Source organism: Dromaius novaehollandiae, chromosome 7 (assembly GCF_036370855.1).
Source record: "Dromaius novaehollandiae isolate bDroNov1 chromosome 7, bDroNov1.hap1, whole genome shotgun sequence".
Classification (NCBI taxonomy): domain Eukaryota; kingdom Metazoa; phylum Chordata; class Aves; order Casuariiformes; family Dromaiidae; genus Dromaius; species Dromaius novaehollandiae.
In genome coordinates this window covers 28285406-28302138 of record NC_088104.1, presented here as the reverse complement: position 1 = coordinate 28302138, position 16733 = coordinate 28285406, and the positions used below count along the sequence as shown (strand labels likewise).

General features: G+C 34.8%; 2 protein-coding genes across 4 annotated transcripts in view; one reads left to right on the top strand and one right to left on the bottom strand.

Moving 5' to 3' along the window:
- The window catches only part of CERKL (ceramide kinase like), a 63175-nt gene extending 58587 nt beyond the window's left edge, over nucleotides 1-4588 (top strand). For all 3 annotated transcript variants that reach the window (XM_064515035.1, XM_064515034.1, XM_026110320.2), the window contains 3 exons: nucleotides 475-571; nucleotides 1807-1982; nucleotides 2759-4588. In XM_064515035.1, the coding sequence (XP_064371105.1) occupies nucleotides 475-571; nucleotides 1807-1982; nucleotides 2759-2840 (355 nt within the window). In that variant the 3' untranslated portion in view covers nucleotides 2841-4588. The remainder of the gene's footprint in view (nucleotides 1-474; nucleotides 572-1806; nucleotides 1983-2758) is intronic.
- A 193-nt stretch (nucleotides 4589-4781) lies between these two features.
- The window catches only part of ITGA4 (integrin subunit alpha 4), a 42101-nt gene continuing 30149 nt past the window's right edge, over nucleotides 4782-16733 (bottom strand). The window contains exons 18-28 of the mRNA XM_026110318.2: nucleotides 15203-15353; nucleotides 14359-14457; nucleotides 13856-13935; nucleotides 13386-13472; nucleotides 12073-12163; nucleotides 11256-11363; nucleotides 10353-10472; nucleotides 8786-8905; nucleotides 7597-7695; nucleotides 7288-7407; nucleotides 4782-6389 (exon numbers count right to left, since the gene is read on the bottom strand). Coding sequence (XP_025966103.2) covers nucleotides 6297-6389; nucleotides 7288-7407; nucleotides 7597-7695; nucleotides 8786-8905; nucleotides 10353-10472; nucleotides 11256-11363; nucleotides 12073-12163; nucleotides 13386-13472; nucleotides 13856-13935; nucleotides 14359-14457; nucleotides 15203-15353 — 1168 coding nt within the window. The 3' untranslated portion in view covers nucleotides 4782-6296. The remainder of the gene's footprint in view (nucleotides 6390-7287; nucleotides 7408-7596; nucleotides 7696-8785; nucleotides 8906-10352; nucleotides 10473-11255; nucleotides 11364-12072; nucleotides 12164-13385; nucleotides 13473-13855; nucleotides 13936-14358; nucleotides 14458-15202; nucleotides 15354-16733) is intronic.

The following is a 16733-nucleotide window of genomic DNA, read 5'->3' as shown; positions in this document are numbered from 1 at the left end:
AGCAGCCTGAGCGTGAATGGAGGAGGCGAATGAACCCATCTGTGCTGGGTCATGATGGGGCTGTGCTTGCATGCGTCATGGGAATGGCTTCCTGGGAAGTCTCTTATTCTTGGCATGTATGGTAATCATTACACTTTGTTGGAAAGAAAAGTGTAAAAACAAGTTTGTGTTCACCAATGTTTAAAAATCATCTGTTAAGTAAAAATGCAAAATTTTATTAGCATATATTATGTTCAGTGGATTATAGAAAATAAGGGAGTACACATTAATTATTCCAGTGTTTATTATGTAGATGCCAAATAACCTCAGTTGTATGGTTTATATTCATCTGTAGAAAATGTATTTGGCAAATAGATTTAAAAAAAAAAAGACACTTTTTTCCTATTAATTTACTTTTGCTGCTAGGCTTGAAGAGCCTCTTAAACTTTCAAATTATAAATTTACTCTTAGAGACTAAGTCTGTCTGCTTTTCAGGTTGAATAATGGAAGCATGGCTCTTATTGTTGTACAAAATACTTCTCGTTCAGAGTTTATTAAACACCTGAAAAGATACGCCAGTGCAAAAAATCAGGTACTGTTAACTTCTTTCTGGTAATTATAAAAAGAAGAGTTAATCATGAAGATAGGCATGCTGTAAGAGTTAATGTTAGCAACCTCATAAGCAGACTTAGCTTCTTGTCAGAATACATTAGCCCCCTCTATCTGATTTTTTTTTCCCTCTTTTTAAATCACCAGACTAATACCGATTAGCCTATTTCAGCCCATCTGTTGTGGTTTAAGTTGTATTTGTGCTGTACCATCGTTTTATGAGCATAAAGTCCTTGCACCAAAAAAGAGGAAATATGTACTGTTTAAATTTTGTATGGTAGAGAGAACACAGATTGGGGCGGGGGTGGACATCATGTAACCCTGTAAGGAATAGGAAAAGTCCCTAATTTTGGCAGATTATTGCATGCTACGCTGGAAGCAGTAGATTCTTACCACTGATTTTAGCAGATAGTGTATGTTCCATCTAGTTATGAATGTTTGCAGAACTTTATTTCCAAACTGTGGTCAATGTCTCTGGAAAAAAAAAAAATGAAGCATCTAAACACAGTGGCTTACCTTTGTCCTAACTACCCAGAGAATAGCCTAAACATAATCTCGTAGTCTTTCACACCAGTTTGTGTTATGTGAAATCATTTTTACAAGAAGGTTTAGATTTGGACTAGATAAACATTCAACATCTAGAGAATTTTGGGAACAGGTGGGCGACAGTTCCATATAATAGCACTAACACCTGCGTTTAGGAAATAGTTTATACTGATTTTGTCACTGTTATGTTCTTGGAGAAAGGCTCTGATAGATATTTTTTTCCCTCTCCCTCTTATCATTAGAAATTAGAGAAGTGGATGTAGATCCTCCTTTAAACCTAAAATGACCATTACTGGATATATGAATAGCCTCATTTAGGACGAGATTACTGGTAGTGATGAACAGACCATAGGAAAAATGCTGCTTTGACTTTCATGTATTCTGAAAGCATGTGCAGTTTTGGAGTGTGAAAAATACACCATCTCACCTGTAAATTGAGCAAGCATGATACAGAAACACAAATTGAGTAACACTGTTTCTTTTGAGGCACTATCTAGGATAAAAATAGCATGTTAATCTATAAATACTAACCAGAATATATTTCATGTGGTCAAAGCTAGAGTTAAGTGTTCTCATTTACTTAATTTAAAGAGCTTGCTCTTTCTTTTTAAGAAGTTCAGTCTGTTACTAAGCTATCATCTAATCTTTAATACACATCTGTGCTTGGTTTAGTTCAATTTTCCCTTTGTTGAGACCTACACAGTTGAAGAAGTAAAAGTACAACCAAGACTTAAAAGTGCGTTTGATACCAAAGATGACACATATCTGAATACCACTTCTGCAGAAGGAACTTACCCTTGGAATATAGATGGAGACTTAATGGAAGAAGCATCTGAAGTTCATATTCGGTAAGGCTAAGTATTATAGGCAGCATACCAACAGTATACCAGTACTGCAATCTTAAGTGTATATAATACAAATGACACCTAATTGAGTGTTGTAAATACCATAATAATACTACTTATGTGTCTTGTTGTGCACTGCAGTCTGGTCCTGTTGCAATCGTGTGGGCCTCTACCCAATTCCCTTGTGCCCATGTTTGAAAAGGCTTATGACCTGTATGGCCTTTCCTTTCTGGCACACCATCAAATTCCAGCTCCACTTCTCTTCTTTCTGCCTGTTACTTCACCCTTCTGTTCCTCGGAGAACAGGTGTATGCAAAGGTCTGAGTCCTGGGAGGAGCTTGCTTTGGGATAAGGATTCCTGCTTGGAAAAGCCCTGTCTGTAGCTTTAACAAAAATGCAGTTGTTCAACAGCAGGAAATTTCAGTGTTGCTTGAGAACAGTCTGTGTATCTAGAATCAGAGAATGAGATTAGTAGACAAGGAAGTAAGATGATCAGTAAAACAGACTGGGAGGTGGCTCGTTCTTCTGCAGCGCACGGATCGGTTGAAGGCACAGAGCTCACTGTAACATGGTCTGGTTTGTAAAATGAAAGGGGGATCATGCTATAACATGGGTGAGAAATTAACACATACTTTTAAAGATGACCTTATAGGAGTTGTCACAAATATATTCACCTGATCTTATTCTATGTAGAAGTTCATATAGATTTGTTCTCAAAAAAAGTAATGCACACTGCAAGAGTTAATGACATTGATAAAGTCTGACTTCTTCCCTCACAGGGTACATCCTCAACTTATTGATCTCTATGGAGTGAACGTTGATGAACTGGAGGGTTCCAAAGCAACGTGTAATTGTATATAGAAGGAATGCACAGCTTTTTATGCTGCAGGTTTTGCATTAAATAAACCTTTTTTCATCTATAGGCATATCTTTTTAAGATTCCAGTCTTTCACTCACTGAATTCAGTGGTTGTAGCAGACGCTTAATTGGGATGTTTGTAATACTTCTGGTTTTAAATAAATATTTTTATCAGGTTATATTTAACTGTAAAGAATCTGTCTAGGTATAAAAAGAAAAAATATATTGGTCTCTATTTTATGAATTTGGAGTTCTAAAAGTGTACATCAGAATAAAATAATATTTTTTATTAAAAATTATTTTACCTACTGCAATAAATACAAGATACTACTTAGTCTGCTGCTGCTATCCATGTTGTCAGGTAACTCAGCTTATTTAAACAGAGCTAGTTAGCAGAAACTAAAAAGGCAACCAGTGGCAAAATACTTCTATTTTTTGATCAAGTACTTCGATTTCCAAGTATCATTATTTTTTATGCTAATATACTTACTTTCAGCCCACTTCTAGTCAAACAGTAATAAATGTATATGCTGATGTCTTCTACTGTTTTTCTTTGAAATGTATTCAAAAGACTACTGTTTTTACAAAACATTTTAAAGTATTTAATGTATCCTAGAACTCAAGTGATATTCAGCATAGTTTCTGTTGTTGCTAAGAATAAAGTTGTGCTAAGTATGATCAAATCAGTTTTTATAACTGCCTTACAGGACGTAAACTTCATGTTTATAAGTGATTTTTTGGGTAATTTCTTAATTATTTGAGATACCTGTACAGGTGACCACTCTGCTTTTTCTGGGAACAGGCTTTCTCTGAGATGGAAATGCAATACATTGACAAGATTCAGTCCACAGGACCAGAGGGGTAATGAATGTAGTTCTATTTACTTGTCTTTGAATTACTGCTCAAAAGAAGGCTAACAAGTAATATTATGAAAGCTGCACTGTCTCATGACTAACAAGTTGCTTTAAAGCCTTAGTTCAAGTAAACAGTTGAGTATAATATTAAATCCATTCCAATGTCAGACTGTCCTTCTGAGGAAGAAGTTCTTCCTTATGTCCAGCTGGAACCTCTTGTTTCAACTTATACCTGTTGTCTAAATAGTATTGAGTAGTCTTCAGTTAAACTGTTATAATTGATACTACTTTGATTCTGTATCACATCAGATATTTTAAAAATATTTAAGGCAATTCAAACTAAACTTCCTAAGGGTGTCTAAGACGACTATTCCAGCTACATGTAAGGGATTAAACTGTTTTTGTTACAAAATTGAAAATTAACAGGGTGATAAGAACTTGCAGAAGAGGCAGCATTCCTGTGCTTAATTTGTGGGGTCTTTTTTAGTAATGTGAAACTGAGTGATACTTTAACTTTTTTATCAGCAGGGCTATATACGTTTATTTTCATGTCAACCTTACTTATAAAAACTGAATTTTGTTTCATGTTCTAAGAATAGTCAACCAACATTTATATGTTAATAAAATCTGAATAGAAAATATACAATTTCCAAGTCAACATTATCATATTTATTGACTTAGGTAGAACTGTTTCAAAGACAAATAAAATGTTTTAGTTTCATTTCTTTGCATTGTTTGTATTAAAAGGAATTATAATGCTTTTTCCAGTATCTGAGGTATATTTTTCACAAGATGCTATCATATCAAACTAATTTCTGTTCAAAGATATTTTGGTTAAAGTGCAATAGTTTACAAAAGCCATCTGGAAAATAAACTTTTTTGTATATATTTCATAGACTTGCAGGAAAATATTTTTTTCTTCACATATTTTTATTCTGATTTTTTTTTAATATATGCACATTCATTTGTCCTTACACTGCAGAAGATTTTAGAGCAAAAAGCTATTTTAGAGTGAGCCACATCTTTGGCATCAAATGAGGTGAAAGAGAATTGTAAGCAAGTGCTCAGTTTACATAGAAAAATGGTCCCCGATACCTCGAATCTTTGGACAATGTGGCTTTTATGGCACCAGATATACTCTATTAGCAGAACTGGTTGTTGAAGGCACTCTGTATCGCTTTTGAGTCACAGGCTAATTCCTATATGATGCAGCTTCAAAATGTATGCATATATTACATTCATTTCTCCACACAATTTGGAAAGACATCAAAGATAAGGCAATAAAGGCCATAGATCAAGCTGCTGTTGCAATGAATTCAGTTATTGATGAAGCTGTACATGCTCCAGTTGTACTGGCGAACAAACCCATTTTTTTTCCCTGTTACTTGTATTGTTTCACCAAAGCTAGGTGGCAGTGCAAACTTACCTAGCTGAAGAAACTTCCTGTAATAGCAGAGCAATGGTTTGGACCATGTTTCTATTCAGTCCTTTGCCTTTCCACTGAGTGGCTGCTGTGGCTGCCAGTTTGGATGATGATTATTTGAAAACACTTACAAAGAACCCAAGATAGCTCTCCAAATGACTTACTTAAATACTTTCAGGTAGCTTGTGGCACATCTAAAGATAAAATTTGGCCCAGTAAGGGTTTCAGGTTCTGGAAGAATAACAGTACTAAATACTACCATGCTAAACATTATAAAGAAATCTTCAAATAAATAAAAATAAATACTTGCTTAAAAAAAAAAAACTCACATGGAAAGCTTTCAATAAAGAAGTCCAAAACATCATGACGCTGATATTTGAGGAAAGGCAGAAACAACTAATTCTGCCACTTTCGCACATACTATGCTAAAGATGACTAAAAATTATAATCTCCAAGAAGTTACTTTCTCTACATTTGAGGTAGGATTCTGTGCTGCACCTCCAAGCTGCAACACAGAATTCCCTGCTTTAAATCTACCACTTTCCTTAACAGCCTTACTGGCTTTGGATTGCCTGGGTGTCTAAATCTCCGCAGTCATGGGTGTGCCTGTGAAACCAAAGCTTGTGATGTTACCTTCAGAAGGCCAAGAGAACTTCTGATAGCAGTCTTCTAAATGTGTGCACTCTACATATGGTCTCCCTCTCTGTTTAAGCTATTTCTACCCTTGTTAAATTGCCAAAGCAAGATGAGGGAGGATTTCTTCTTGAATGTCTAATCAAAAGATTACTGCAACTTGAAAACTAATAGAATTACTTGTGCTAATATGGTTGAGATCTCATTGTCCAGGATTGGACAAGTTTTAACACTTTGCAAGAACTCTTCTTTCTGGTAAGTATTTATTCTTCTCTTTATCTTTAGTGTTCTTCTGTCTGTCTGAAACCAGAGATGATATATGTCATTTCAAATACTACTTTAAGACTTCAATGGAAAAACTGTTTTACATTTTCATGTTAGAAAAATAACTGTACATTAAGGTGTAGTCTTCCACACACGTCAGGGAAATAAAATGTATTTTCTAAGAGCGAGTATGCTCACAACCAGTTTTCTTGTCATTGATGTTCCTCATGTGAATTAACCTGAACCTTAAATTCTTCATTTGAAAAGAGCTTTTATTTGCCATCTTTAGTCCTCTTTATTCCCACTTGTAAAACTCCAGCTGTCTCTTCTGTTCTGGTCTTGAGGGACTGGTTTGTATTGCCTTTTGAAGAAGCCAATCTGAAATACATAATTTTGGAATCTGTTGGCATATGTCAGTAAACCTTGGTTATCAGAGCTAAATATAACAAACTAAAATGAAATGTGTGTCTATGGTGCTCATGAGTGGATGGTATTTGCCATTACTTTGTCATACTAAGTAATCAGTGTTCTTAATTAATCAAAAAAGTAGGCTGGCTTTTTCTTTTTCTTATTTGTACAAAATATGGAAGGAGGAAGACCTCTCTGAAAATTGGGAGGCCAATACTCTCCTTCTGCAAGGAGGAAGAACAAGTGGGCTGTGAACTGTGATAGTCCACAGACTCCAGTATTTTTTAAAATATGAAATGGTATTACAACACAGAATTTAAATTTTTCATTTCTACACTTTCCTGGAAAAAATGACAAATGGAGAAAATCTGTGTGTCAGCAAAGCTTACAATTGCTTAATCAGTTGTCAGAGTAGCTGCTTCGTTCAACCTTTCCTTTTGCTACTTATCCATACGATTTGTTAGCATTTGTGTAGCAGCTTAAAATCTAAAACATTTTACTCTGACCAGCTATGATATAAGCAATTACTGATCAAGTGTTAAAAAAGGACATTAAATGTGGAGCAGCAGCCCACAAAAATGTTCCTTTTAATCTCATTATATAAACTTCAGATACAATATAAAATATGGGAAGAGGTTTGTGTTGCTGAATAACATAAGATGTAGAATATGCAGAAGATACAATAAGGAAAACAAATATTTTTGGAAAAAGCAACTTACACAAGGAGTTATTTTTCTTTAGAAGGGATAGATCATAATAAAATATTATTTATCCCTTAAACTTCAACAGTGAATCCAAATGGATCCAAAGATCCATCAACAATGTAAACTTCTGACTTGAGAATATCTGAGAACTACTGAAAACCTACCTTCCATAATATAAATGAAAGAAGCAAGAACAAGGTAACACCAACTATTAAGCCTATCCCAATAATCAGGACAGTAACACGGTATTTTGGCTTTTGGTGGTGCACTCCTTCTAAGTATACCTAGAGAAAGAGGAAAATAAATTTAGTGTTAGCTGATTCTAAAACAAACTGAGAAAATGAACTACATACTTGACTAATAATATATTCATTGGCTTCATATAAATATGTATAGAATCCCAGCATTTTAACTGCTGCTGGTTTTTCTATTTTAACTAGTTATCACAAATCCACTACTTAGAGACTTCTTACATATGCAGCTTGCTTGTCCTTGCGTAGTTCAATAACTTTTCCATTTTTTTCTGGTGATGCTGTTGCTCTTACTTCAAACTTCAATGCTGATGCATCATCCTGATTTAAAAAAAATACCTTTTTAAAATAACTTCAACACATTGAAACACAATCCCATACAAACATACCATGGCTTTTATGCCTTTTTCCAATCACGAAACAAATTAGAGCCAATAACAAAGCCCAGCTGGGGTTTTACCTAACTCTAGATCCATACTGCTTTTTTCAGAGAAGTCCAGTTATGAGCTAGAATTAAATCCTAATTGAGCTGATCACAGATGCACTGTCTGGCGGGGGGGGGGGGGGGGGGGGGGACAGACATGGTTAACAGAATTCTGTTCTGAGAGGGTTTTTTCCTATGTGTTCCTTTATCTGAGAGCTACTCTTATTAATGATACTTAAAGCAGTGCTCAAAACAGCAGAACCACCCCCCTGCACTGATTGATCTCCTCATCCAAGAGAGAAGGTAAGACTCTGGCACTTAAGGTGATGCACTGTATAAGTTTTCTTCAGTATTAAAGTAGAACTGTGTTCAGAATTTAGATCTGGCTGTTCTGATTTTTTATGGAAATACATTTTAATTTTATTGTCTTCAAATGGTACTTACCATTTTGAGAAGTTTAAATGTATTCTGACCTTAACAAAAGGATGCTACTTTATAATATGCTTGAAATAATAGAACAGCATTTGGCAGAGCAGCATTAGATTATTCAGAATAAACTAGAATAAACTTAACACTTCAAACAATTTACAGTATGCAAGGCCAGGAGATACTGCCTTTACAGTGTCATGAAGGGATAGACTAGTGTTTCCTCTAGTCAAGAATCCTTCCTTTCCCTCAGAGGAAAACTAAATAAACTCTAACATATACTCTCGACTAACTATTTTTCAATAGCTGCTCAGTTTCTTACATGCCCCAGGCAGAACAGGCAAAGCAATGCATGCTATAAAGTAAAATGATAATCTGAAACACATCTTTTCTGGTGATTGGCATTTTCACAAATTGCCTTGAAACTTAGCATTTAAAACTTAGCAGATTTCTTGTTAAACTATGATTAAATCCACATAATGTTAATATCTAGAAATGATATGCAGAGAATATTACAAATATGCCTTGTAATTGTTCACTTGCGTATTAAAAATGCATTACCATTTCTAAAAGTGAAGGAGTAGCCTCCAGATGTAACTGAACAGTTGCTTCTTTTCCACTTTCCATGTTGCCAAGCTTGCAGTATATTTGTAAACAAAGACTGTCATTTTTCATGCAGTACTGTAGAGGGGAGGAAGAATAAAACTCAACTTCATCAACTTTTTCTTGTTAATAACTAGAGACATTCAGGAACTGAGTAAAACGAAAAGCTCTGTGTTTGTGCTTGACACGTCAGGATGTAAGGGTAGGCATGACATCATCCATCACTGTCAACCCATGAACCGTTCATTATAGGTGCTGAAGGTAGAGTACAAGGAACTATCTAACTGCTACACAAGACAACAGGTCATATTTCTAAAAAAATTTAAATTGTTTTTAGACTGAGAGAAAAATAACAATTGTGATAACTTGGTTATAAGTGTGTTAGTTTTCACACTGTTAAATATCATTCCTGATAAATAAACTTATTTGAACTAACAGGAGTGATTATATGATACCCAGTATAAACAGTATATCCAGTATAATTGATGGGTCCTTAACTACTGCAGTGTGAGAGGGCACTCATAGGTTGAAAGTGCCATTTCACAGAGCTTTGAAGAAGAAAAAAATAAGTAAGCTTGTATTGCAAGACTGCAATGCCCAAGTTCTGACTTGAAAGAAATAAGTGTGACATTCTGTGCATAGCCTTTTTCTCTGGCAGTGGTGGATGTTTCTGTAACTTGCTTGCTTAAGAGCCAAAAATTAAAATATTTGAAAACATAGTGTTTCTTTTACAATGAAAGTATTAAAATTGTAGTATATTAAATGCATTCTAGTCCATACAGATTTTTACTAGAATAAATCCTGGAAAACATAACACTAGAATAGCAATTCTGATTTGGACTACCTAGCCCAGTATCTGATCTCCAACAGGGTCCGTAAGCAGATGCTGAGGCATGAATAAGAACAGGCCAGTTATGTATGATATTCTCCTAGCCTGCTGCGTATTTTCATTAGGAACTTCCTAAGCCAAGAATAATTTCAGTACGTTTAGTAATTCATCATGACTTTTACTCTTGCTAACTTGTGTAATTTCCCTTGCAATCTACTTATTTTTAGCATTCACAACATCTGTCAGTAAATGCGAGGAGTAGTTTTGCTTTTTTTTGAACCTGCTTCCTATTAGTTACATTTGATGGCATTTTTTTGATATGGAAAAGGCAATAAATATTTGAACTGTACACTTGCTATAATTGAAGATTGTTTCTTCCCACATACATCATTTTCAATTTGGTACTGAATTTTATCTGCCATTCTACTGCCCACTCATTTAGTTATAATTCTTCTGCAGTCTTCATAGGTGACTGTCATTGGCTTCAGTGTCATTGCATCATTAACTAACTTTCTTGTCTCATTTCTCACCTCTTTTACTTAGTCACTTAGGACTATAGGGAACATCACAGGTCCCAGCACAAATCTTTGGAAGACTGCTCTAGTGACCTCATTATATAAAATACACCATTGGCTTAAGGCTCATTCACATTGAGTAATCACTGATTTCCCACTGCTGCCAAAAGACAGACCTTACCATTTGTCTCTTATCAGGCTTTGAAAAGAAAGTGACAAGATCCTTTAATATGTTTTCATTTTTCTCTGCTGCATTACAACTTCTAGGATATTTATTATAGGAACATTGTCCAATAGTTGTCTGGAAATAAAAATAACAAAATCAATGCTTGGTTTTTAAACATCAGATAGTGATTACAGGCAGATTTCTGAAAAGCAAGAAGCTTAAAAGCAATGTAACTTGTACTTTCAAAATTCTAAAATACATGGGGCTGAAGATGATCCTTCCTGCCCGCTCTACCTCATCATAGCCAAATCTAACTTTTATGCTTCCCTGTTGCACTTAATTACACAGAACAATTTGGGAAGGAGATACAATAAGCCAGAGAGGGGCTTGAGGTAATTTGTGTTTGAGTCATCGATTGTAGGCACGTATATACAGTAGACAAAGGGCATCTGTGGCACCCTATTTTAGCTGATTCTTAAGAATATTAAGGTTCTAAAAAGGAAGGGCTGTGTATTACATGTTCTAAATAACCACAAATGTTGTTTCATGTGATATAATTAGGCTTAATGGACTAGTCTTTAAAATACTGTAAAAGGGTATTCAATGTAGAAGTTTTCTGATTCTTTTTAAAATACACTGTATGCTACTATTTACAAAGTGTTCAGTGCCACAGCAGGAAAGAACTGACAAACACAATACACAGATACATGCATAGGATCAAGCTTTGCATAGATGGATTTATTGCCTTCAGTGGCACTCTAGTAAGAATTTGAAGTATTACGCAGGTTTGAAAGAAAGGGATAAAAACTGAATACATACATACATACATACATACAAAGTACCTACTCCTGCTATGCTCTGCTTCTCTTCTTCATATAATCCATACAGTTAAAACAATATGTAATAACCTGTGCTTACCTTGATATCCAGCAAGTTGAATAATTTGAAGTTGTTGGGTGGAAAGGCATTAGGTACCATTATCTCCAAGTTTATATTTGGAGCCATGCTTGGTCCTGCACTGATAACCTTGTAGGGAAGAGTGTTACATGGTTCAAGCTTTAATCCATAGTAGCTGTTCAATTAACAAATACATGTACAGAAAGTATAAATACAAAAATTTCACAGGTTTGGGTAGTGCATGCACTGTTACGTTATCATGAAACTGGATTCCACTAGGAGCTGTAATATTTGAAGAGATGAGTCGTCTAATTCATTCTGGAGGCTTACTGAATCCTTCACTTCTCTGAACCCAATGAGTAAGTGGTGCTTGTCTGCCATGACTGCCCTGAAGTTATACAACTGCCTTCCAGGAGAATGTGCAAAAGGAACTAAGAGAGATTCATGACTAACTCCTGCTTTTAATCCAGCTGAGACAAATCTGAACTGATAACTAGATACACTTATGAGTAATTCCCAGTTTTATACAATATCCATAATTCCTTCAAAAGTGTTTCTTGATTGGAAAAAGTGACAAGTCAGAACTGCTCTACCACTTTCAATCCTGCTTGCGTAAGTATTTTTTTCTCTGACCATTCAGTGGAAGATTGTTCAGGACAAAAGAAGTGTTCAAAGAGGGATTAACACCCACTTCCTATCACTAATAAGCAGGAGTTGGTCACCCTGTACTTTTAGAAATTTCCCTTACTTAGCACATAGACAGTCTTTAGAGACACTGGAAATCTAAGCCTTCACATTCAAAACATGCATAACAGGTTTTACAAAGTAAAGTTCTTACATGGAAAGTGAAGCTGATGTTCTCCTTCATGCAAGTAACTGGTGCATCTTTCTCATTTGTTCCATAAACAAATGAAGCTGGTGTAACAAATCTAACAGTTTAGAAATTGTTAATTAACAGAAATAGTATATATAATTAGTATAGCATTCTGGTCCATATCATCTCCAGTAATATTGGCCTTAAGAGAAAAAATGCCTGAATTTGCATTTAAGTAAACACCTCTACCTTTGTACTGTTTCCTCTTAAGAAGGCAGAAGAATCAAAAGGCAGAACCCCTCCCACCAAAAGGTATGCTCCATGAATGCCCCACAGCAACCCCAGAATATGGTCAATGTTAAGCAAGGAATCTAAGTATCAAGGGGACACAACATTATGGTCTAATTTTACATTGAAAAGGCTTCTATAGAGCAAAATGAGCACTGCGATGAGAAATGGTCACTCATCTCTTCTACCTCCAGCTGAGGTATCTTTTGTTTCCTTAGTAGTGGGATTTCAGTCCATCTTCATCTCCAATTTAAGTTTTCAAGATTCATTTGCTCTTTCAAGAACTTAGACTGTTTCTTCAAGATGATTTTAAGAAAGCAAGCCATCAACAGAAAGTTGCTATAAAAGTCTGATATATCTTTAAGTTTTGTTCTTGAAACATTTAATTGGACAGCCAAATAAAATACAGCTACAAAACTCACTGTGCTAGAAGTAATAACTGATGCCATCTGTTACTGGAATAACTGATAGAGTATCTATTTTGGTTCTTAGATTAGCATTCATTTATCACATTCAGTGTGTAAGATCCCAATTGTACAGGTTTTCAAAATTCAGTCATAATTTTTTGTGTGTGGTTAAGTCCTTCAGTGGGGTTTCTCACATAAGTAAATACAGCATTTTATTTTATTTTATTTAAGAGTCAGGATTCTGGTGTCAATGTTTCATTCACAATGTATTTGGTTTTTTTTTTAAAAAAACCCTGATGTAAATATCCTTCCTAGTCCTTTTTTAGTTTTGAAATAAACTTCAAGGAAAACAAAATGAAGTACTGCTTTTGTGCTCTTACTCAAAACCTCTTTCTATCAAAAAAACCTGCAGTCTTTTGAAAGACTAATCAGTTAAGAGACAGGTTCAAAGTACTGTATTATTGGTCTCCCCCTACAGTAATAGAAAAAAAAAAGAGTATATAGCAGACCCTAGAATAGCTGTGCCATCTCATTCTCAGGATTTTCAGCTACCTTATCCTTCTGCTTAAAAACTTTGGGGATTCCTAAGATTAACAGGACAACAGTTCTATGAATGTGCATGTATAGCAATAGTTGACTTACCCATGAGCATTTAACTCAATCTCATATTTTAGAGGCACAGCTAAAGTCAGAGTGTTATCCAGCAATGTGTTCACATCTTCATTTTTACTATAAAAAGAAACAAAAAGAGAGAAAACTGAGTTTAGAATGCAGTGTCATATGCTATACACATTTACATATACTACATATATGCATATACATTTCTGTGAACAAATATTACATGTATATCTTCTCGATTATTAAAACAAAAGCATTTCATTAGTAACTACATGTTAGGCATTAAAAAAGAACATTTTATATTGGCAGAAATCTGCTCATTGTTTAAATAGCTATTATCTCTGGTTTTTTGTAATTTTCATTTCTCTATAGATTTTGCAATATATGTCCTTTCTCACAATTGTGCTTTACTAAGTCATTCCAGTGTTCCCTGTTCTGTTTTCCAAAGCAAGGAATATTTTTCATTGAACAGAAAAATTTTTATCAGACTTTACCAGGTAGCATTAATGATGATGTTGAGGTCGTCTTCTGCTCTGGTAAATGAGCTTGCATCCAAGAAGAAACTAAAATCCAGCTGTAGAACAAGTGAAATTTTCTTTATATCAAATGATAGTGTATCTTAACACAGTTTTAATGAAAATGTTTTATTATGATCATTTATAATTTCCTCAGTTCCAGTCTTTCAGAAAGAGAAGACTTCTAATATCTTTCTATTTGATCTACCACATTTGCTCATAATTTTGGTCAACTTAATTGTCTAGGAAGCCAAGTGCAATCAACTGATGCAATGCAGTCCCTTAATGAACTATTCCAGAGAATGTTTAAGCAACTAACTTTAAAAGGAGCAGAGAGATTCAGATACTAGCATGATAAAAGATGACATTAGTAGGGAATGAGGGAGAGATTCTGAAAAACAAGTGTCCCCCCTCCCACCCCCGAAAATCCTATTAAAATATTTAGAACGTTCTGAAAACTAGGAACCTCATACATAGCTTACCTTTGATTTTTGATCTACATATAAATAGCCAATGCTGCACTCAAGTTTCACTGCATGAATTTCTTTATCTAATACATCACAATGTATCTGTTTTTCTTCCTAAAATAAAGGACAAATTATTAATGATTCAAAACTATTTCTCAGACATTTTAAGACATTTTCAAATATGCACACAATAAAACTAGGTGTTTGTTATTTCACTGAACTAGGTGTTTGTTATTTCACTGATGCAAATGACTAACATATCCTTATATTGACTAATTTATACTATTACTTCGCATTCTGTTTGCTAATAATGAAGCTAAGATGTATGCATCAGGCCCACTCAAGTTTAAAACCGACCGCTGAAGGGGTGAGGGGGAGGGAATTCTACACAAACACCTGTGAGATCAGGTATCTTAAAAGGGGGGAAGAGAGAACAATTTGATTTGCACCTTCTTCATAAGACTATACACAACCTTCAGAATCTGTGAAAAAGAGCAGCTTCAACAGGATCTTTGTGATTACTGAGAATGGGCCTACATGATCATGGCAGACAAAAAATAGCGGTAACATCCTGAAGTACATTTAGAAACCACCTGTTTTCATTCAGTTGTTACCATCATGTCTTATTATTAAAATTATTTAAAAGTAACCTAAATTGTTCAAATTCTATTCTGTGGATTAGGTAGCTAGAAGTCTAAAAACTTCAAAACTTGAGTTTTTTCAGCTTTTGTTTTTGGATGTTTTAATTGTCAATATCTACAGAAACTGAACAATACATAATCCGTAATTTTGCAAAGGTCTGGCTGAGAAATACAAATGCCAAAGGATTACTATTTCAGAGATTTTTTTTTGTTCTTACCAGTTCTAAAACTCTGATGAAATAAAGACCTTTAGGGATTTGAATGTGGAGGACAGTTTCATATGCATCATCTCCAGTATTGAGGAGAGAAACATTCAACAACAACGTCTTCGTACTTCCAACAGCGAGATACGTTTTCTTATCGTTAGGCCTATAAAAATAATGATCAGAATGCAAATGAAAAACAATGTGAAGAACAACACAATGTGAAAAACAATATAGAGCTTATGCTCTAGTATCTGAAAAAACTCAGCTGGAGATAATGAGGAAAGTGTTTACTCATTCCTTTAACTGAAGGTACTACAACAGTTAGATGATGGTCAACTCTAGTATTGTTGGAGTTAACCTTTTAAGCCCTAAGGTTATTAGTGTGACAGCAAGAAGGGTGTTGTCAAACCAATCAGGTTATGCCTTTTAAAGGTCCCTTCGTTTACAGAAGAGAATAGCGATGTGCTACTGCTACAGTATCTTCAGATATTATTTCAAAATTCAGTCCTTTGCAGAGAGGCACCATGAAGCCTCTGGCTCCTGATTTGAGTACTTAGATGCATTAAAGAATACTAAAAATATGTATAAGCTATGTCTCAGATGATTTACAGTTCAATATATTACATAAACATGGATATGTACTTTATTTAAAAAAACAAGATAGTAATTTAAGTTCTTTCATATTATTATTGTTTGATCTCTCTGGTCACAGTCCTCAGCTCTCTTTAGTCAAGGTATAGGATTGAGTTAACATGGAACAGGTCACAAGGAGGGTAAATTAACATATCTGTCTTCGGTCCTATGTAATGTTCTGTAATCATGTTACAAGTAGAGATACGCTATAAGGATCTAAAAGTAAACTTCAGCTTGACATTAAAGTTTAATTAAGACTTGTAGAAGGGCTGCCTAGAAATAGACATTTATCAGATATTCTGGCTTGAAACCAAAGCATTAGTCACTGAACACCTTTGGGAAAGGAGCTGGCACTTAGACAAGTAACAGAAGGTAAAAGCACTGCATAAGCAGATAGGTTCCAAGACAAAAGAAAATTAAAGCAAAATACAACGTTAACATTGCAGTAGCTTGACTTTAGTTTAGTTTAAATTTTAAAGCTATTTTACAAGAGTTATCTATTTACCATTCAGCTTAATTTTATACATTACCACTGAATTTGTTAACATGACACTGTCACAGAAATGCCCACCAGTTTAAAACACACAAGTGCACAAAAGCACCAGGTACGCATCTGGGACTCCCAACAAAGCTAAACTACAGCATTTCCCTGGTAATCATAGTTCATTAAAAAATGCATGATGTGGACTAGAAGATTACAGAGCAGGCCAGAATCAAAGCAATTTAAAGAAAACATGAAAGTGTATACGTGAAGACTCATAACTCAGTAACTAAGGCATTACAGCGACACCCCTACTTGATTTCATTCTTTTCAAACTAAAACTGTTTGCTTTGCTGTTCCTGGATAATGAATGCATTCTGCCTAGACAAAATAAATTAATTCATCACAGCTAAGTAGTTTTTAATCGAG